At 43.0% G+C, this 21935-nt stretch overlaps 1 protein-coding gene across 1 annotated transcript in view; it reads right to left on the bottom strand.

Moving 5' to 3' along the window:
• USH2A (usherin) overlaps nucleotides 1–21935 on the bottom strand; it is a 784926-nt gene that overhangs the window by 376075 nt on the left and 386916 nt on the right. Inside the window, exons 34-36 of the mRNA XM_053283338.1 lie at nucleotides 15213–15360; nucleotides 11373–11524; nucleotides 2235–2397 (exon numbers count right to left, since the gene is read on the bottom strand). Of these exons, the coding sequence (XP_053139313.1) occupies nucleotides 2235–2397; nucleotides 11373–11524; nucleotides 15213–15360 (463 nt within the window). The remainder of the gene's footprint in view (nucleotides 1–2234; nucleotides 2398–11372; nucleotides 11525–15212; nucleotides 15361–21935) is intronic.

The raw sequence follows: 21935 nt of genomic DNA, 5'->3' as shown, positions 1-21935 counted from the left end.
TTCCATCCTTCCGAGGTCGGTAAAATGAGTACCCAGAATGTTGGGGGCAATATGCTGAAATCATTGTAAACCGCTTAGAGAGCTCCGGCTATAGAGCGGTATATAAATGTAAGTGCTATTGCTATTGCTATTGCTATTGCTACGCTATAGAAGAAAGAACAACCATGAAAGGTGGCCAGGAATTCTAGAGAAAAACACCAGGGTGTGTGTGGCAGGGAAGGGGAGGAAGCATCCAACAAAAGAGACCACATCCCAAGATACTTGTAACCATTTAATGAGCTGAATGCATTTCAGCCAAAAGTCTTCCTTAGGGGCAGCTATTTGCTTAAACTTTACAAGAGATCTCTGATAAAAATGCAATGGGTTGAAGTCAATGAAGAGCAAAGATGTTCTTCAAAACAGGAACTATTATGGAGAACAGGAGCCCCATTCTGTCACCAGTGCTTTTTAATATCTACACGAAACTGCTGGGCAAGGTGAATGGGATCAATCTTCCTGTCCTGGGTAATCACACTCCCCCCAGAAAGGATGGGTTAGCGTTTGAGAGTGCTTTTGGACCCTGCCCTTACCCTAGCATCTCAGGTGGCGGCTATAGCTAAGAGTACTTTTCATCAGCTTTGGTTGATTCTACACTGGCACCCATTCCTTGAAAAGAATGACCTTCAAACAGTTTTGCACTAGCTGGCAACCTGCAGAATTGACTACTGCAATGTGCTCTATGTTGGGCTGCCTTTGTACATAGTCTGGTTCAAAATGCAACAGCCAGATTGGCCTCTGGGGTAACCTGGAGAAATCACATCATGCCTGTACTTAAACAGCTGCACTCGCCACCAGTATGTTTATAGACAAAAAAACAAAGTGCTAGTTATCACTTTTAAAGCCCCAAAGGCTTAGGTCTAAGTTACTTCTAGAGAGCACCTTCTTCTACATGAGCCCCACAACACATTAAGATCATCTGGAGGTCACCCTTCAGCTGCCACCCATTTGTCTGGTGGCAACTTGGAACCCAGCTGCTCCTGAGTGGTGGAATGCACTCCCCACAGAAATACAACATTACCAATTTTGAAGAGAGCCCTTAAGACTTTATTTTTTGGTCTGGCCTTCCAGGATTTTAAAATTATTTTAAAATTGCTTTAAGCTGTTAATATTGTTTTTAGTTTTTATTGTCCACTGGTTTTAATTGATTATGTTGGTGTTTTATTTGTTGTGAACTGCCCAGAGCTGACAGACGGGCAGGAAAGAAAGAAAGACAGGAAGACAGAAAGGAAGAGAGGGAGGGAGGGAGAACAGCATTATCATCATAGATCTCTTGTAAGGTTTCATCAAACAGTTGCCACTGAGAAAGGCCTTTGTTTGAAATGCTTTGGGCTCCTTAAATGGTTACAAGCATCCTGAGATGTGGTCTCTTTTTGTTGGTGCAGGAATTCAAGCAACAAACATTTTCTTGGATCTTTATAAAGATAGACACTCCTAAAATTATAAAGTCTCCTAAACAAATATAAAAATCACACCTAACATTGCTAATAAAACACTTATATTTATCTGTTAATGTTTTGTCATTAGCGCCAGGACTCTCAAATATCAACCATTCTTCACAAGATCCTTAGAAATATAATAGCCACTTGCACATGATCAGAAGGGGAAGGGGTTTGGGGCTTGGAGGAGTCCTTACCGCATACCGGACAGATGAGAGGAGCCTCTGTTGGGCTCTGCAACCCCCATTCCCAGATGAGCACCACAGCAGCGAGCTTGGATCAGGGAAGTGCCCCATGAAAAGGAAGAACCTTCCCACAATATATGCACAGCCAGGAGGTGGGAAACCACACAACATCAGCAGCTGCGCTCTAACTGTCCATGAGGGGGAGGAAGTGGGTCCAGCCCTATTCAAGCCATTGCTAGCATGGAACCATAGAGCATGCTGTGCAGAGTGGTACATTCACAGCTAGCAGCCCCTCGATCCTCAGCGCTCTTTCACAAACATGGCAGCCGAGACACACAATCGATAAGCCTAGGTACCAGGACCCCTGCTCTTCACTAACCCAAGTCAAGAGTAAAGGTTAGAAGCAAGGTTGTCCAGATTCGGCCTACCAGGGCTTGGGGGATTTGTCCTGGTTCACACATGCCTGAAGCCCTGGGTTAGAGGCAGATAACCCAGGCTTAGCTGCTTGTGTAAAGAGGCTTAACGTATAGCAAAACAACACTAGAAAATTTCAAATATGCAATGATCAAAATACCTTCATCAGTATAGAAGAAGCCTGAGAGGAGGACAGAATAGTTCAGCTGCCCATTTGGTTTATGTGGGGGAAGCCATTTTACTTGAATCCCCCTGGATCCATCATTAATGACAAATACTTCTATTTTTCCTTCAGGATCATCTTCAATCGTACGAGCTTCTATCTGCAAACGTAACAATGAAATTATTTGTAATAAAAAGAAAAGGAGACATGAGATGGAAGAATGAACACTTCATTCAAATAGTACATGAGAAAGAAATGGAATAATTTGAGCCAGAGCTCACCAGGCTCTAATCCCAAAATATGTTTTAATTGCCATTACTCGACTCCAGAATGTGAGACGGTGAGCATGCTATTAAACATTATAGAACACGGGAAAAAAATGTGCATTGTAACCACAAGTTGCACATCTGGGATTGGTGGAAGAACTTCATTCATTATTAAGTCCATGAATATTTTATTTAGTAACCAGTCACTAAAAAGATGGCTCTCAAACTTTCAACTCAAGTTTGAAGCTCAACTGTAGCCATCATGTAATGTATATTTTAAATCAGGGTTTCTTAACCTTGGGCCCCCAGATGTTGTTGGACTACAGCTCCAAAAATCCCGAGCCACAAAGGCCATGTCTTGGGATTCTGGGAGTTGTAGTCTAACAACATCTGGGGGCCCAAGGTTAAGAAACCCTGTTTTAAATCATACAGCAGTGATGGATTATATTTTAACCAGTATTTGAACCAATATTTTGCACATAGAGTTGTATCTGCTTATGTGTAAGCACAGGTTATTTATTTATCATTCTAAAGTTGTATTGTTATATTTACCCAGAACCTCTGAGACTCATGGTAACTTTTAAAACTATATTTTATTTTATTTTATTTTATTGATTGACTGATTGATTCATTCATTCATTTAATATACCGCCCAATCCATAGACTCAGGGCAGTGTACAAGGCAAGAACAGCATTTGAGATTTTTAAAAAGAGAGAGAGAGATTGTGATGTAAAGGGCAAATGCCTGGTGGAAAAGAAATATCTTCAATAAGATCTTAAAGGCTGAAAGGGAGGAGGCAGACCAAATCTGGGGGTGGGAGAGAATTCCAAAGGGGCGGCAACAGAGAAAGCCCTTCCACGGGTTCCCTAGTACTATGGACCTCTCTGAGACCAGGGACCAAAGGAAGGGCAACCTGAGAAGGTTCTGAGGTTTCAGGAATTCACCTGAAGTCTTTGTTGTGCATAAAACATAATACTGTTAGGTATCATTATTTGGGGATTAAGCTGGTCTTGTGGTAGTGAGCATGTACTGCCCCCTTTGCTAAGCAGGGGTTGCCTTGCTTTGTATTTGGATGGATGACTACATGTGAGCACTGTCTGCGGTAAGATATCCCCCTTTGGTGATGGGGCCATAGCTCAGTGGTATAGCACCTGCTTTAAATACAGAAGACACCAGATTCCAATCCCTGGCAGCTCCAGATAGGGCTGGAGAAATAGGACTGGTCTCTGCCAGTATATCAGTCCTACAATGCCCCCAGTGTCTTCTGGTTGACTAAGGATGAGGCCACAGATCAGTGGTAGAGCACATGCTTTGCATGCAGAAGACCGCAGATTCAAACCCCTGCCATCTTCTAGTAGCACTTGGCAAGACCCCCATTTAACTTCTAGAGAGCTGCTGCCAGCCACTGTAGACAATGGGCAGATTCTCACAACTGACACAATGGAGAGGAACGTAAAAGGGGACATTTGCAAGGCATGTGCACTCCAGATTTCCAGTCATAAGAACCTGGAAATTTTTGGTAATATCACTTTGGCACCCCTAGAACAAATCCTAGATTAAAGATCTCTATTATATGTTAATGCAGTGCATTCCTTATAAGTCTCCCTTTTCCCATCCCTCCAGCATCATGAGGTTTGTGAGAATTCATCAAATGCAAAGCTGCATAGAACAATGGCCTGATTCAGTATAAGGCAGCTTCAAACATGCATATAACTGACTGAGGGGAGGTGTGGCTATGCCATTCCTTATCCATCTTTTCCCAAAGGGGCCATGTTTTTATTTTGTTCTGTATGCACCCTTGTTGTCTGGCTGATCTCCATCCAATCTTGGCTTCTTCACCTCAGCAGAGATCTTGCCTCTCCCCCAAACCAGCTCCCCTTCCAGTTGTGCCATTCTGCCCGGTGCCTAACACGTGTCGGGTGGGACAGGGTTTGTGAGCAGGCCTCCAGAAGGCAAGACACACATGTGTGTCCTCCCTCCGCCCATGAGTGGGGTAGGCCACGTGGTTGCGCTGGCCCAATGGGGGAGTTCGTATGCATGGCATGTGCTCCCTCCCTGTTCACTTCTAACCAGGCTGCCAGCTCCCACCACCCTCCCAAATCCCCAGTGAGAGACTAGCTGGTCACTTCCGGGCTGAGTAAGAATTTGTCTTCACCCAAATTGGCTCGGGGTGGGGGGGTGTCTCGAATTTTTTGCCTCCTCCTCACTGAGGCATGTTTTAGGGAGGTTAGGGTTGGGAATTGTTTAATAAGGAGTTGGTCACATGTGCGGGCAAGTGCAGGAAAGGTAAGGTAGGGTATTCATTGCTGTTCAACTGGAGGCACCTTTGTTAGGTTCAGGGCAGCTCCATGGAACAGCCCCTCAGAGTTTTACAACCTGGGCTGGCTGGGAATGGACCATTTTTAGGTGACTGCTTGGATCACCCACTCAGAGCTTTGGGGGGCTCGAGGGGTGTGTGAACTGGGCAGATGCTTCCAGGGCTGACCCTAGGCAGGCGTGGGGCTAGGGGCGAATCAACATGTGCAGTACCTCCTTAACATATCAATCTAATATGTATAATATGTAAAATACAGACAAAAACATACACAATTTAACACAGTTACATTCCAAACTTGAATTCCAAAATTGAATTCTCTTGCAATGAAAATCTCATTTGAAGGAAGACACTTGAATTCCCAGCGCTTAACTCAAAGTGGGGTGGTGGCAACCGAATAGGTTATATATGTTGGATAATTTGTGGGAAATGCACTACAGATACCAGATTTTGCATGAACAATCCTGCCACTGGAATTAGCTGAATGCACTAATATTTACACTAGAATATGCTGCGGGGGAGGTTTAAATATCATTTTACTTGTATTTTCTTTAGAAATCCTCAAGATAACTAGCAGATTTTAACCGTCATTGTTCTCAATAGATGTTCCTCACTCTATAATCAGATCAGTAATTCCCAAACCACATCATGAGAAGCAGGTCTTTCTCAGATTCACATTTAACATATATAGTCATCATTATTCAATAAAATGAAAAAACATTTGAAGTCGTATCCTACAAATTTCAAACTGTTCTTTTACTTCCCTTTTGCAAGCACATTTTATATATATATATAACACCAATATTTAAATCCTCTATCAGTGCCCAATCAACAACAGGCCTTGCCTACCAGAAGTGTTCGTTCTAACTTTTTTTATCTGTATGAGGAATGACAGTGTGCGTGCACATGAATTCAGAGTAGAGCCTTCCTGATTAAACCTGAGCATGGGATTTAAAATTAACTGAGAGGACATCAAAAAAATTGTAGTGTGCATATATGTGCATGCCTTAGAGGATCATCTCCTGCCTTCCTCTCCCACACACACATACGGTCATTTTGCCTGACCTAAGTGGCACAGCGGGGAAATGTTTATCTAACAAGCAAAAGGTTGCCGGCTGTGCTGGTACCTATATCGGGCAGCAGCAATATAGGAAGATGCTGAAAGGCATCATCTCATACTGTGCGGGAGGAGGCAATGGTAAATCCCTCCTGTATTCTACCAAAGAAAACCACAGGGCTCTGTGGCAGCAGGAATCGAAATTGACTTGATGGCACACTTAACTTTTTAGCTCAACAAAAGCTCTTATTTTAATCAAATTCGGGGTTAGGATTTAGCAGATAGCCATTTCCTGGTCAACCTCAGGAAATGGTGTGTGCAGGTGGGTGGGTGGAATAAGCCACATGTAGAAAAAATTCAGAGCGAAAATCTCCCAGAGAGCAACTCAACAGGGTAGGTGGTGGGTGGGAGAGAAAAGATTAAAACACAAAGATGACACAGGGAGAAACGTTTAAAATATTCTTACGTCTTCAGAGCAGCTCAGATTGCTCTCATGCTCCATTCAAGTTGGAAAGATCACATGGCCAGGACTGCAGAAGCAGAGCCAATAGTCTCCTGGTTCTGTGGAGACAGGGAGGGGGGGCCACTGGCTCCCTTTGCACGAGGATGGGGGCGGGGGTTTAAGCTTTACTTGAAACTTTAAAATGAAACTTTAGGCAAGGTACAAAGTCATCTGCAGCATTCAATAGAAGTGGGGTTTTATTCATTACTGTAGCCATCATGCTTCTTTCGGCTTTCTTCACACCTAGGGGGACAACTTATCCCCCCACCCGCCCCCAGCTTCTAAAATGGTTTGCCATTAAGTATGCAGGGCTACTGCTCTTTGAAAAACAAGTCCAAAGCCTGTGCTGGGTGAACACAGTGAATAGCAGCAACACTTTGAAAACTTTGGAGTGTTCAAAGCATTGCATAGCAGCAGCCAACGACAACTCTTTTTGAAGTGTCCGACGGGAGACAGATAGGGCTGCTGAGGCTGTGGGTTTCTGCTGTGGATTTCTTCACCTCCTTGTCGGAGCCTCCATGTTCCCTCTCCCTGCCTCATGCATGTGCTGCTTGGTGCCGGTGCTGCCGCTGGCTCCCTTTGCATGACACTTAATTATTATTTTTTACATATCTCCCCCAACGCAGGCATTCTGCAACTTAAATCTGGATCTTGCTGCCACGGTGCTGAGGAGGTGGCTCTAGGATGCTGGGAAACTCTTCCCCCTCCTCCATCTATTGTTCTCCTCCAGCTCCCTCTGCAGATATTGTTGGAAGTCTTCTGAAAGGGTACTTTGTACTCTCCAGATGAGACTTCCGATGAGATCTGCACTCCACAGCTGGAGGAGGAGGGAGGAGGAGGTGGTGCGGCGGGGAGGAGGAAAGAGGTGGAGGAGCAGCCAGGGAGAAGGGGGGAAACCAAGCTGCTCTCCCGCTGGTGCAGGGCCTCTCCTGGTATGGGGTGCAGGGTGACTGCCCTAAGGACGGCCCTGATTGCCTCCTCAGCACAGTAAACCGTGTGGCTGCGAGGAAGCTAGACAGTGGTTGCTGCTGGCATCTTTCAGGCCTGGCTGATTTGCCCAACAGTAATGGGGGCAGACAGTTTTTGCTAGAAGGCTGAATACCCCTGTGAGGGGTTGGAGTTGCCCATACTCTAGTTAATTGCTGCTAAGCTTGTTGCAGTAAGCCACCTAATGGCACAGCGGGAAAATGACTTAACTACCAAGCCAGAGGTTGCCGGTTTGAATCCCCACTATGTTTCCCAGACTATGGGAAACACCTATATCGGGCAGCAGCAACATAGAAAGAGCATCAGCTCAAACTGTGTGGGAGATGGCAATGGTAAACCCCTCCTGTACTCTACCAAAGACAACCACAGGGCTCTGTGGTCACCAGGAGTTGACACCGACTTGACCATGGATCAAGAGTTGCCTTTTAACTGGGCTTTCTCTTTCTTCCAACCAAACTTCTAACAAGAACACACTGCCTCATATGAATTGGTCTTGCCAGGATATGTATATTTTTGTACCTCAGCTTGAGTGTCTGGCTTAGCAGTTCTTCATCTGCTCGTCTTGCTATATGACATTTGCATTCCCACATTGCTTCTTGCCTTCCTAATCTTCTGCATAGCCACCTACTACACTACACCCATCCTGCAGCTCAAACTAGAGGTTATTTTAAGCAAATGATTGGGGCTAGCATGCTTATTTTTTATGCAGTAAACAGAAGCCAGTTCAGGCCCCACACAGACAGGATTGAAAAAACCAGCCCCAATCACTTGCTTAAACTAACTTTTAGCCTGAAAAAATGTTTCCCAGCTCCCATGTTAGCCTACAACAGAGGCTTGCTGGTTCCATGCCCGACATAGGAAGGATTTATGCATATCTGTATCTGGTTGGTGGGGAGGGGAAAATACACTATTAAGCTACTCACAGATTCTCAACAAATACACTCAGCTGAAAGACATTATGACCCCACATGTGGGCTGTAATCCTGAAGTCATCTATTCCACTAGAGTTGTACTGAAGCCCTGGTGTACACCTATTTCATTAGCTCTGTCTTTCAAAGTGTAGCAAAGGTTGTGTGATGTGAGATACGTGCAACATTAATTTTCAATTATCTGTGTCTCCATAATTATTTTCTACTATCAGAACATAGGTTTCGAGAGTCTGCGATGTGCAGCAATAACCAAGCCTAAATTTTCCTTGTTCTTTTCAATTCTGCATCTGCTTCACCTTATTTAAGATCTTGCGACTGAAAGAAAATAATTGTATGCTGCAATTTTCTGAATTCTCATATCCTCACAGTCACAATATAATATGCACATTTTTAGAAGATGCTACTTAAATCACTGTGTATCAATCCACAGCCTATACACTGTATCTATCTCTGTGTCATTATCAGTAGCCTAAAATACAAACTGTTTATGTAGACAACAGACTGCAAAGTAAAAATTATACTGAGATATTTAACACACATATTAATACTATTTCAATATATTGGATTATCCTGCAATTAAAGAAAATGCTAAATTATAAATTAAGTAACAATGCTGAATTTGTACTAAATATTTTTTCAAAGTGGATTAGGAGAATGCACCAACATTAAAATAAATAAGATGACATTTTGAAATGGTGAGGCAAATACATGTATATCAATTTATAAATCATTGCAAATCCCTTTATATTAATTATTCCTATCTCTCTTTCTTAAGAAAACATAACTGTAAAGTTAGAAATATGACCATTTTAGATCAAATATTTTATAAGTGGAACAAGGAAATGTCTCCTACAAATAACATGGTGAAAATAGCACAGATTCTAATATCTTTTAAAAAAAATCTTAGCTGTAAACTAATCTTTCAGATTCAAGATTTCCTAGATTTTCATTTAATTCAAAATCAAACATACCTTCTCTGAAAAAGTATTACATCAAAATGTTATGAAATAGCAATTCTTAAATAACTGATTAAAATCTTCACAGCTATTTTTGGAAACATCTTAAATTAGAGGAATCCGGTTCTTAAGGTGCTTGCATGACATAGCATCTCTTCAATCGATTAGGGCACATTAAATAAAAGATCAGCAGCAAAAATAGCTGGAAGGATAATATCAGTTTACCACTGGGAGATGTCCCTGCTTCTATTTAAAGTACTCATTGAACTAAAGTTTTTGGTTTTTTTCCTAAACTAAGTGTGGGATATAAATGGTAATTGGGGGGAAAATCTTTCAGAAAAATCAAACGAAAATGTGGGGCATTTAGGTGACTTGCTCTCTAAATAAGACATTGCATTTCAATTCTTGTGACTGGAGATGGATCACTGGCTCAGGAAAATAGTTTGCATTCTAAGCAGGTGATACAGATAAGTATTAGGTCAACTCTAAACCCCTATTTTGAATTGCACTGAAAGTCAGGGCTGAGTTTCAGCTTTAATGAAGTGCAGTAACTTACATTCAGTACAGTCAGTTTTTACCAGAAAAAGGATATGTGAAGGTGCTGAAATATTGTAAGAGTAAATGCAATTGTAGCAAACGATATGGCTACAATTCTATGTGTTTAATAGTCCTATCTGAACACTTAAACTGTTGGGAAATGATATTAATGCAATTTCTTTGTAGTTTGTACAAAAAACCCAAACAAACAAGTTTTAAGGGCACAGGTCAGCAAGCACTGTTGTTGCTGTGCAACCTTTGTGCATTTCAATGGGGCTTGTATTGGAGCATCAAATAGGGCCCACTGAAATGAATAGAGGTTAAACAGCAGTAGCCACACAAGCACTCGGCGGACTGTTCCCTAAATTTCCAGGATATTTTTTTTAAACTGAGTAGAAAAATTGGCAAAAAGCCACTCATGCTTTTAAGAGTAAATATCCATCAACCTCGTCCAAGCTATAAAATGTTTAATGGTAATAAAGTCTACAATCCTGTTCTACAGATGGATGATGTTACTAGCATTTTAAAGCAATGAATCTTGGGAAGAAAATGGGAAATGTGATCAAAAATCAAAATAAAAAATTAAATCTTGATGTATTTTTCTTGAGGTAATCTTCATGCAGTGAAGCTATTATTACAAAGTAAGAGGCTGTTGAGTAAAAACTTTGCCAGCAGTGGTAGATTATGCATTTCAGCACAGCTTTATCCTTGTAAAAAAAATGAAGGAAAAGCGGAGGCACAGATTTTACTGGGAAGTGTAAAACCTCACCAAGATTAAGCCTCCCAAAAACTGAAGCTGTGCCATTTTTGATGCAACGTGGTGCCATGCTGGAAAGTTATTAATCAGATGCAATATCACAGATACTTCATGATGTTTCTTATTAGGACAATGTTTATATTTCTATTTTTACTTTTTACATAGTTAAAGAATACACCACAAAAGAACAAAAAGTAGTTACAGAGCTACAGAATACTCAAGATTAAAGAATTACTTTAAAACATGTCAAGCCTCAGAAATTTGTTTTCAGTGTTAAGGGAAATGCATTTCTAAAGTTCTGAATACACTGTTTGCTACATCACATTCCTAAAAATTCAATATTTTAACCAAGACTCCTAGCTTTTTTAAACAGTATATGAATGTGGGCAAAGGAAGTGATGTTGCAATGTTGTTTTGTATTTTATGAACCTTGTACTATCTTCAATCCTTTTCAGTCAGAGGCTAGAATTTTTTTTTTACTCATTACTGGAATAGTAATTCTTCTTTTAATTGTGTCCTTATAAATCAGATTAAACCACATCTGTGCCTTTTAAACATATTAACTTCCCTTAATTTCAATAATGTGCACTTCATTCTCGATTTTTTTCCATTCCCTGTCTCGGTCTTTACTGTATCTATATGATATTTTGGAACAGTGCCTAGTGGTGACCTATTCCAATCCTTTGCAGCTTTTAATGGCATTTTTTATAAAATGTCACATTTTGCCAGATGGGTTAGTACTGACCAGTGTGAATCATCACCATTTACTCTGATATTCACTGCCATCTGACATTTATTACAGTCTCAGAATGTAAATTGAGGTACTCACCAGTGGGCCCAAAGCACAGCCTTTTGCAGTACATGCCTGAACTCTGAAGGAATGCAGACTCCAAGGAGAAAGTCCCGAAGTATAATAATTGAGCTTCAAGGAGCTCTGGACCAGAATTCCATTCATATACAATCCATAACTAGTAATAATCCCTATTTAAAAAGAGAGAGAACACTTAACACACTGCCTCTCAGATCACAACAGGTAAGGGGAGAGGGAGAAAGACAATCTTGCATTTACGGAATCTTAAGTCAGTTCAAATAGTTTTAAGTACCTTACAAAATAGAAGCAGCAATATAAAGGTGCTGCCAAAACAAACCAAAAAAACAAGACAAAATATCTATACTCTCCTGTGTAAAATGTTGGAAATCCAGAAAGCAGGTCTGCATTCATCTTGTTAAAAATAAAATTACCCTGCTCCAAAGTAAGTAGACCTTAATAGACCCACTTCTGAAGTATAAGTCAAAGTAATCTTCGAGCTGTGAAAGTTGAAGCAATTCTGTTTCACAGCCCTACTCTGCATGCAAATGCGTGTGTGGATTAAAACAAGGACATGGAAGATATATAGCAACTATTTAGAATCCTAACACCTTCAGGCCTAGAAAAACTAGTGATCCATATTTTAAATATAATGCTGTAGGGCAACTTAGAGATGGTTCTTCCAACAATTTCCCCCTTGACCTTGGAACTCTACTGCAAGAGGATTTTTTATTTATAAATAATACTTAATTTATAAACAAACATTTGCTATTAATTCAGATGTTTTAGAATAATAGAATTGGAATGTATGGGACATGTGGAATCACCCATTCCTAAAGCATTCCCAAAGGATGATACTCACCTACCTCTTCATAAAAGACCCCCAAGGAAAGAAATTCCAGAACTATTTTTGACAGCCTGTTTGATTAATTAAACAATTTATATTGCACTTGGCAGCTAAAGGTGGGCTTTATTTTGTTGCTATATAACATATACATGAATTAAGCACTTCATCTGACAAGAAGGTTTAACCAATGGCAGATTTAAGAAGTTATGCAGTCTGTCAGTTTTTTCAGCACTGAATGAGCCAATGGATTCCCATTTGTTGCCGGGGATCCAGATATACCACCCCCCTTGAGAAAACATGCTGCTGCAAAGAAGCAGCCTTTCTCTCAACTCAATATGCAGTATCATATAGCTGGGAAATCCAGGTCCACCCCGGCCATCAAAGTATGTGGCCTTTGATGCACAAGTGCTACGGGCACCAATGGATGGTCACAGATAAACATGCATCTCTTCAGCATCTGCTATGCTAGTGCCACTCCCCCACCTCATCCCCTAAACTTCTGAAGAAGCTAAGTACTCTGCACTGTAATAATAAAAGCCTTGCCCTCATAGCTAGAGCCATCCAATGTTCTGCACAATATTATTAATAATATTAGCACTTTGTAAAAGCCGTGTCATGTACAGCAACACTAGCCCTATCCACATGTATATGGCAGCTTCCTATGTTCAAAACTCATTGAAATAATAACACTGTATTTACAACAGCTCTCCCTACCCTCTCCCTACTCTATAAGATATTTTTAGCTCAATGGTATCCAGAAATACACAAATATATCAACGGGAACTGCTGTAACAGCATGACTGTCATTAACAGCATTCCTTTGGGTGACCCAAAGCCTGTTTCAGGCATGAGGGCAGTGGTCATGGCCTAATACAACTTCTCAAAGTGACTTGAGAACATTGTACCAGAATGGGATAGGACAGTGGTTCCCAGCCTGTGGTCCTCCAGATGTTGCTGAACTACAACTCCCATCACTCCCAACCACAATTATTGGCTGGTATAGGACATGGCAGCACCAAACTGTGAATGTATTTCCAATTCCCATAAGGTCAGTCCACTAAATATCACCTCAAACTGGCCCTCAAACATCATGATCACTATCAACATATATTAGATTTCAGAATTATTGTAGGCAACATAAACATTGGCCATGCAAAGCACTGAGAGAACATTGCATAAAAATACCCACAGCCCTTTCTCATGATCAGAGGGCAGGTGGCAGGGAAGGCAGAAGAAGCTCACCTTCCGCACAGATGATCCACTGCGGATCGTGCACCTAGATGCTCTGCTGCTGCCCCAGGCAGCAAGGAGGTGAAGGGGTTAGGATGCATGTGCCCAGCCCCTGGAAATCCCTAAATGCACTGCTCGAGTGTGCAGTGCATTGTGGGGATCCCTCCCCCCCAGTTTGCCCTACGGATCTCCCCAGTGATGCACATGAGCAGTTAGTCTGAGTTAAGGGTGCGTTCATGCCCTTAACCTTGGCTAACCGGTGGGCTCTGTAGGTGGGTTTGCCAGCGCTGGCGGGAGCCACTGGGCTCCTTCCAGTTCTCATGCGCTGTCAAGCTCAGTCTTGGCTGCTCATGAGAACAGCCTCACAGTTTCCATCACAGACTATTTCATGCCAAAAAGATATATTAAAAAATGCATGATATATCAGCAACATGTACCACTTTCCAAAATCATTGTGCAAATCTGACAGTACACGTCTTGTTAAAATGCCTAATTACTTACAAATTATTCAAAAATAATCAACAGTGCTATGAAAGCAGAACACAGACTATCAGCAAACTTAAATTAACTCACAAATCAGAATAGTTTATAGCTGCTAGACTATCAGAAACATTTTAAAAATGTTTTGCACTCAACTTGACTGACTTCTTATCATCATATTCTGACATAATACATTACTATTTCTTAAGCAGTTGGGAAACAAGGTGCTCTAGATACAGAAAGTTAACAATATGCATTCCGTTTTTTAAAGGTTCTCTTCCATTTTCTGTCCAGCGTTAAGAGTGTTAACAAGTGATATTCCAGACTTAGAAGCATTCATGTTATCTCATGTTAAAAAAAGAATCACTAATTGTACAGTCACATGGAAATGTAACGAGTGAAGTATTCCCTAGAACTTATCTCCGTGCCAGCAAAAGCTTCAGCTGCTAACATTTCTGTGTATTGGGCTGCTAATAAGACAGGAGCAAGGTCAGTAAGAAAGGTGACCATTCTGGCCAGAGTACCTGTAATTAGTTGTTTAGAATAGGAAATTTCAAAACAGACACCGTTTCCCCCATCCCTGCTGTACTGTGATTTCACCACCATTGCCTACATCTTTATCCCATCTTCCCCAAGGATTTTGGAGTGACATATATGGTGGATGTGGCACCAATTTTATCCTCAAAACAATTCTATGAGGTAGGTTAGGCTTTAAAAGAGTATCATGGCTAAGCAGATATTTGAACCCAGGTCTCCCTAATCACCTGTCTACTATTGGTATTATCTGATCCCACACTGACAGGAGCAAAGCTAGTAAAAAGGGGGGAAAGTGGCAACCCTACAAGCACACAAACAAGTATATATAACTCTGGTTATAATAATCCCTTGACTACCGTTTATGCATCAAAAAGCTTTTTGAAATGTACAAATGCAAGATAAAATGAATATATCAGGAGGAAAAATTAAGTATCATTAAAAAACAAACAAACACCAAGGCTTTATTAAGAGGTGTACTATAAAGCCAACGGCAGTGTCAGAGTCTTCTTCAGTTCAGCCGTTCCACAAAGCATTAAGCAAGAGAATGCAGTACACGAGAACCATCAAAAGGGAGCACTTTTGAGCCACTAAAACAGCAAAGCGGTGAAAACTTCAGTCTCTTAGCTATAGACAATGATACTATCTCAGGTATTTTATGCGCTAAAATGATCATTAAAAATTAAGCACCACATATAAGCTGCCATTTAGAATATTAATTTACCTTTACTAATCATCTTTTTAACTTGAGGCTAAAAGAGTTCACTTACCATTTGGGTACTCTGGCTTAGTCCACGAGATGTTAAAGGAGTCAGAGGAATACGACTGGGCTTCAGGAGCAGGAATACCTTCTGGAGTACTCTCAGTTGTTATTGCTGAAGTAGTTTCACTTATCGTACATCCGCCTCCAGTGCAGGCCTATTGGGCGGGGGGAATTACAGAACAATAAAACGGAATGTATAAATATATATCCTCGAGAGGTACCAGTTAGAAAAGCCAGAAATCAGAGGTTTTGTAAGACGTATATTGATTTTATATTTTTAGATCTCAAACAAAACACGATCTCTTAACATAAGAACAGCCCTGATGGATCAGGCCCAAGGCCTATTTAGTCCAGCACTCTGTTTCACACAGTGGCCCATCAGATGCCTCTTAGAAGCCTAGAGACAAGAAGTGAGGGCATGCCCTCTCGCTTGTTGTTGCTCCCCTGCAACTGGCATTTAGAGGCAACTTGCCTCTGAGGCCGGAGGTCTCTTCGTAGCCCTTTATTTCTCTGTGCTGAATGATTTCCAGTTATATTTACCCAAGCCAAGGAAATGGCAGGTAACAGCCTTACCCTAGGGGCCAGGCTCTCAGAGTGTGCACCCATTACATATCACTCTCTTTCCTTGCCAGCTTCTCTCAGCATGAATGCCCAGGGATCAGATAAAAAGGACTGAAACTATCCCATGTAAAGGAGTTTCTGACATATAGCAGTTTGAAGAAGTGCAGCTGAAAAGTGGCAAAACATAGATTTATTATAAGTATTTGCACTGTTTTCAAATGCTCCACAATTCTCTCAGGGGCCTGGTTTCACCACTCACTTCCATGGGATATCCAAGCATTGCCTATGCAAGGGATTAAAAGAAATGTTACATTTCAGAAAATTTTGAAGCTATGGAAGAACGTTTCTCCTGGGGTTAGAAAAAATCTAATACATAGGCGGGTGGTGGTGCAGGGAGGAATGAAATATATGCAGTACTTAATTTATTACTTTACAGCTTTAAGAACATGAAGCATATCTATATATTTAATGCTCTTACGGCCGACTGCATTGGGAATTGCGTGGGGATGCGGAGATGCTTTGAGATGGCAAACGGCAGCAAAGGAGGCAGGCGGGAGAGAGCGGTTAGTAAGGCATCGGCAGAGTTGGGGAAAAGGAGGAAGGAGGAAAACTATAGGGGAAAGGAGAAAGGAGGAAACTGGATCCCTGTGAGGTAAACGGACCCAAGGAGCTTGCCCGTGGGAGCAGAGACAATGGACACCCGGTCTCAAGGAGCGTCCTCAAGGAGCAGGATGAAATGCGGCAGTTGGGGGCAGATAGGAGGGAACAGCTGGGGCTGGTAGCGATGACATGAGGAACCACAAAACGAAGACTGAGGGATCACAAAAGAGGCAAGTAACTCCGCCGCAAAGTTTGCCTGCTTTGCAGCGGTGGGAAATGGGGTCCCTGGCAGAAGGGGGTGGGGGGAGAGGAGACTGGGGCAGAGGGTGGTGGCGGGGAGAGGAGACTGGGGCAGAAGGGGAGGGGACGTGGGGAGAAGGTGGGGGGGATGAACTGCCACACAGTTGCTCTGTGCGGGTTCAGCTAGTCTAAATATATAATTCTCTAAGGCATACCCGTGGTTAACCCTGTGTGTGTCAGCTCTTGCGAGAATTCGCAAGCAGAAGCAGCATGGTGATTGGGCAGTGAAAATTCCATATGCAGATAGAGAGAAGGAGCCTGTGAGAGCAGAAGCAGCATGTTGATTGGGCAGTGGGGATTCCATATGCAGACTGGTAGGAGGAGCCTGTGATGGCTAAGGACAGTTGGAATGCAACTGTTAATGGTCAGAAGATGTTCTTGATTGTAGAGAAGAGGAATCTATAAATATAAAAGGATAGTGGGCAGGAGTCTGAAAAGAGAGGGGTTGTGAGGGAGGAAAGTGCTGGAAGGAGGCTGCCGTTGTGTGAATTATATGAGGAAACAAGATGAACAAGATCTGTTAACTCAGGAAGGGAGGGGGGGAGAGCAAGTGTAGGACAGAGAAAGAGAGAGAAAGAAGGGAGGGGAAGAGAGAAAGAAGGAAGGCGAGGGACGGGGATGGAGCCTGACAGCCACCCGAGGGGAACGAGCAGCCAAGGCAGTACCTATTGGCAGCAATGAAAGGCCACAGTCAGCGAAGGGCCCAGTCAACCGCTGCTGCTGCTGCTGCTGCTCTTGTGGGGAGGAGCAGGAGCATGGCTCAGGTGAGGGTGGGGAGGTCTCTGGGGATAGAGGGCTGCAACTTGGTGAATAGGTGACAGCAACGCTGCAGCCATGACCATGAGGGGTGAGGGGAATGGAGAAAAGGTATGGAGGAGTGACAAAGACGTGTAAGGGGGATAGAAGCAACCAGATGGAGGAGGCAGCAGCAGGAATGCAGCTCAGGTGAGTCTGGAGAGATCTCTGGGGTGAGGGGGACTGTGGCAGCAGGTGAAGGGAGCAATCAAGCATTACTAGCACGCAGATGCTCTGCTTGTGTTAAACTAGTTGTGTATAATTTAGCACATCAAATTACGGTATATTGTTTATTCATGATACTTGCAACTATTTATTTATTTGTCATATTTATATACTGCTTGTGTATCTCTATGCAGTGTATACAATTTAAAACACAACGAATTTAAATGAGTAAAAGCAATTGAAACAATTTCACAGAGTAAAAAAGAGTTTTTAAAAGTTTTAATTAAAAGCCTGAGAAAACAGGTGTGTCTTAAGGGCCTCTTAAAAAGCAATCAGAAATGGAGAAGATCTTACTTTGACAAGAAATGCTTTCCAAAGCACTGGGGCAACCACAGAGAAGGCCCAACCATGAGTCGCCAATGGACTAGCTGCTGGCAACTGTAAGCAAACTTCCCCAGGTGATCTTAATAGTCGGCAGGGTTCATGACAAAGGAGGCACTCTCTTAAGTACCCTGGACCTAAGCCATTCAGACCTTTATAGGTAAAAACCAGCACTCTGTATTTTGCTTAGAAACATATTAACAGCCACTGCAGTTCTTTAAAAACTGGTGTTATATAGTCCTTTTTGGTTGTCCCAGAGACCAACCTGGCTGCCACATTCTGTACCATTTGTAGTTTCCAGACTACATATAAATGCAGCCCCACATACAGTGCATTTCAGTAGTCTGCATTACAAGCATTACAGGCCTGGGTTTTACCAGCATATATACTACTGTTTTATGCAAGTTCAATTACCTCCAGAAATGGGAGTAGCTGACATATCAGCCAAAGCTGATAAAAAGCTCTCCTGGCCACTGCCTCAACCTGAGAAACCAGAGGGAGTTTAGGATCCAGAAGCATTCCCAAGTTATGTACCTGATCTTTCAGGTGGAGTGTAACTCCATCCAGAACAGGCAGATCTAAACCCTTGTTGTGTCTTGACAACCCACAATCAATACCTCCATCTTATTTGGATTCAGCTTCAGATTGTTAACCCTCTATGATAGCAAATGAGATTTTCAATGAAACACCATGAATCCACTCTAATTTGCTATCATAGAATCCACACTCAGCATACCTCAGAAACAACAGAACCCTGTACCCATGGGTTAGAAACCCATGGGGGTGGTTGGCACCCTATGTGCCAACCACTACCACTCGCTCTGGGCCACCCCAGCACCCCCCAAGTGCACTTATGGGGCTGCTGAAAGCTCCATGTATACGCTATGAGGAAAAAGCTTGAAGACGCGTAATCTTCAACAATTTACCAAAAATCAGCCCTCTGCCCAAATCCTTTGAAAAAATTCAGGCAGCTTCCTTGCCCCTACCTGGCACTACCACCAACCCCACACTGCTCTAGGCCACCCCTTTTCCCCCCACGTGAAGCTATACATTTGCTGACACCTCAATGCTTCTTTATGGAGAAAAACCTTAAAGCAGCATAAACTTCAACAATTCCCCAAAAATCAGCCCTCTGCCCAATCACTCTGAAATTGGGGTGGTAGCCTCCACCCATTATGCACTACCACCCCACCCCACTCTTTTTGCCCAGATCTCACGCTATGCCCCCGATCTGCCCCAAAGACACTAAAACTTCAAAAATTCCCCCAAAATCAGCCCTTTGCCCAATTCCCCTGAAATTTGGGTGGTAGCCTCCACCCATTAGGCACTACCACCCCACCCCACTATTTTGCCCCTCGGACCCAAAATTCAAGCAGACGTTACACCAGACCTTTTTGCACTGAAATCAATGGAGGCAAAAAGGCGGGAAATTCAAAGAGACGTCATCCCGAATCACCCGAATTTTTCAGGCATGAATCAGGGGTGATTCGGCTCGGGCCCTAAAAATATCGGGGGGCATCAGGGGTGATTCGGTTCAGCCCCGAATCACCTGAAATTGCTCGTTTCGGGCACAGATTGATCTGTGCCCGAAACGTTTTGCACATCCCTAATAACAACCCTCTGAGGTACATTAGGCTGAGAAATAAATGACTGGCCCAGAGTCACTCAGTGAGTTTCATAGCTGAATGGGGAATTGAATTCTGCAGTCCTAGTCCAACAATCTAATCACTACACCACACTGGTAAACGACTGGCTTACAAAGTAGTTACAGACACAGACTTGAGAGTAACGTTCTATAAACCGTCATCTCTATTAATTCACACTCCTTTCCTGGGGAAGGATATAGGAAAAAGGGCCCTGCTGGTTTAGACTAAGATGACATTTAGTCCAGCATCCTATTTCTCACAGTGTCCGGCCAGATGCTTTCAGAAGCCCAACATAAGGCATGGTGGCAATGGCCCTTCCTCACCTGCTTCCAGCTACCTTCATACAATTTTAGAGCAAAGTGCTACAGCATTGAACCACAGTCACATGGTGAAGCTACTACGTTTTCTCTAAGAAGTGGTGCCTTTCCCTTTAAAGTTGAGCTGCACCAAGAGACAATGCAGCAATTACATGCAATAACAAACCACTCCCTTCACCCATTTGGGACAAAATTGGAGTCCTACTTGCTACAGTACGTGGAAGAGGATGGTGTGAGAAAGCAATTGTTCTTTTCCAGCTGGCTTTGAGAGTCTGGGAAACAAACACAGCGTAGAAAGAGAAGAGCAGATAAGCAAGCTAGCCAAACCAAGGCACCGAGCAACTTAGAGTGGCAAAAGGGATCCAACTAAGCCTAGAGCTCATCTGTTCCCAAGCAAGGCCTGACTAACCAAAGCAACACCCCTTATAAGAATCTGCAAGAGATTTAAAGGAGCAGCACTCTGGATTGGAGCTATGTGCTGTGGTATCACTGTATCGCCTCAAACTGCACTTTCTCCCTTGTAGGGCATGATGGGGACCTATCACCCAACCCACAAAAGAAATGGGCAAGCAGCTGATTTTCTTAAAAAATTAAACCTTCCTCCCAAAAGGTAAAAACTCCCCTCCCCATAGGCTAATTTTTTTAATTGTCCACTTGCCCGTTTCTTTTGTGGGTTGGGTGGCAGGTAGCTCCCATAATGCCATAACTCCCGTCCCACTTTGGTGTCCCTAGGACCTACCCATGGGGAACAATGGGGTGATTTGAGTTCCTCACTGTTTCCTATGGGTGAAAAAGAGTGCACACATTTGGCAACCCTGCCTTGAAAAACAACAGTGCAAAGCAGAAGAAATACACACAGTCCCTCGCAACAAAGAACAACACATTTTGCCAAACAGGCAGTCCAAGACGGCCAACAAAGGAGTCACATACCCAGAATCCACTGCCAGCCGCAGTGCCTGCACTGCAATGCAGGAGCCAGCATAGCGTAGTGGTTGGACTAGGACCAGGAAGACCTGAGTTCAAATCCCCATTCAACCATGAAACTCACTGGGTGACTCTGGGCCAGTCATGTATCTCTCAGCCTAACCTACCTCACAGGGTTGTTGTGAGGATAAAAATAAGCATGTACACCACTCTGAGCTCCTTGGAGGAAAAGCAGGATATAAATGTTAATAAAATAAAATAAAATAAATAACATCTTTGGCACAAGTTGCTTTCTCACACACAATTATGACTACATCCTTACTTGCAACAGCTGCCACAGCACAGCAGCACCCTTAGCAGCCAGCAAACATAGCCATAAACTCAGCTGCAGAAACGTCTTCAGCCACATTTTGACTGAGTGAGCACACCTTGCAATGCAGAATGCTGATTGCAGATCAGACAAGAGCAGTGAGTGGAGCACAAGTTACTCTCAAGGCCAGACATGGAGCTCATCTTACAGAAATCACCAAGTGCAGTGGGGGGGATATATGAGAGAGTTAGAGAGAGAGAGCATGCTGAGCTGCCATTGTCCATTTCCCACCACAACACCATCTCACAACCAAACCAAACCAAAACCACAACTCAGGGAATACAGGCAGGCACTCAAGTTCTGCCACTGTCAATCTCAGATTAACAAAGATTTTGGCAAAACCTGAGAGTTATAGCAGCAATAGGTAGCACAGCATTATACCCAATGATGAGAAAAGAAAACCACAAAATCAAACCTTCCTTGAGCCTTTTCTCATGATCGCATGAGAGGGCTTCAGAGCAGGCAGAAGGGAAAGCAGCAGAAGCTCGCCTTCCCCATAGATGATCCAGCTGCTGGGTCTCAGAGGGTCAGGGTGCATGACCCCACATGCTCAGATGGTCCACTGCCTCCCCCCAGCAGCACGGAAGTGTGGGGGTTGGGGAGCATCATCCCAGCCCCTGAAACTCCCACTATGCACCGCACAAGTGTCCAGTGCATTGTGGGGATACGCC

Source organism: Hemicordylus capensis, chromosome 1 (genome assembly GCF_027244095.1).
Source record: "Hemicordylus capensis ecotype Gifberg chromosome 1, rHemCap1.1.pri, whole genome shotgun sequence".
Classification (NCBI taxonomy): Eukaryota; Metazoa; Chordata; class Lepidosauria; order Squamata; family Cordylidae; genus Hemicordylus; species Hemicordylus capensis.
This window is presented reverse-complemented; position numbering and strand designations above follow the sequence as displayed.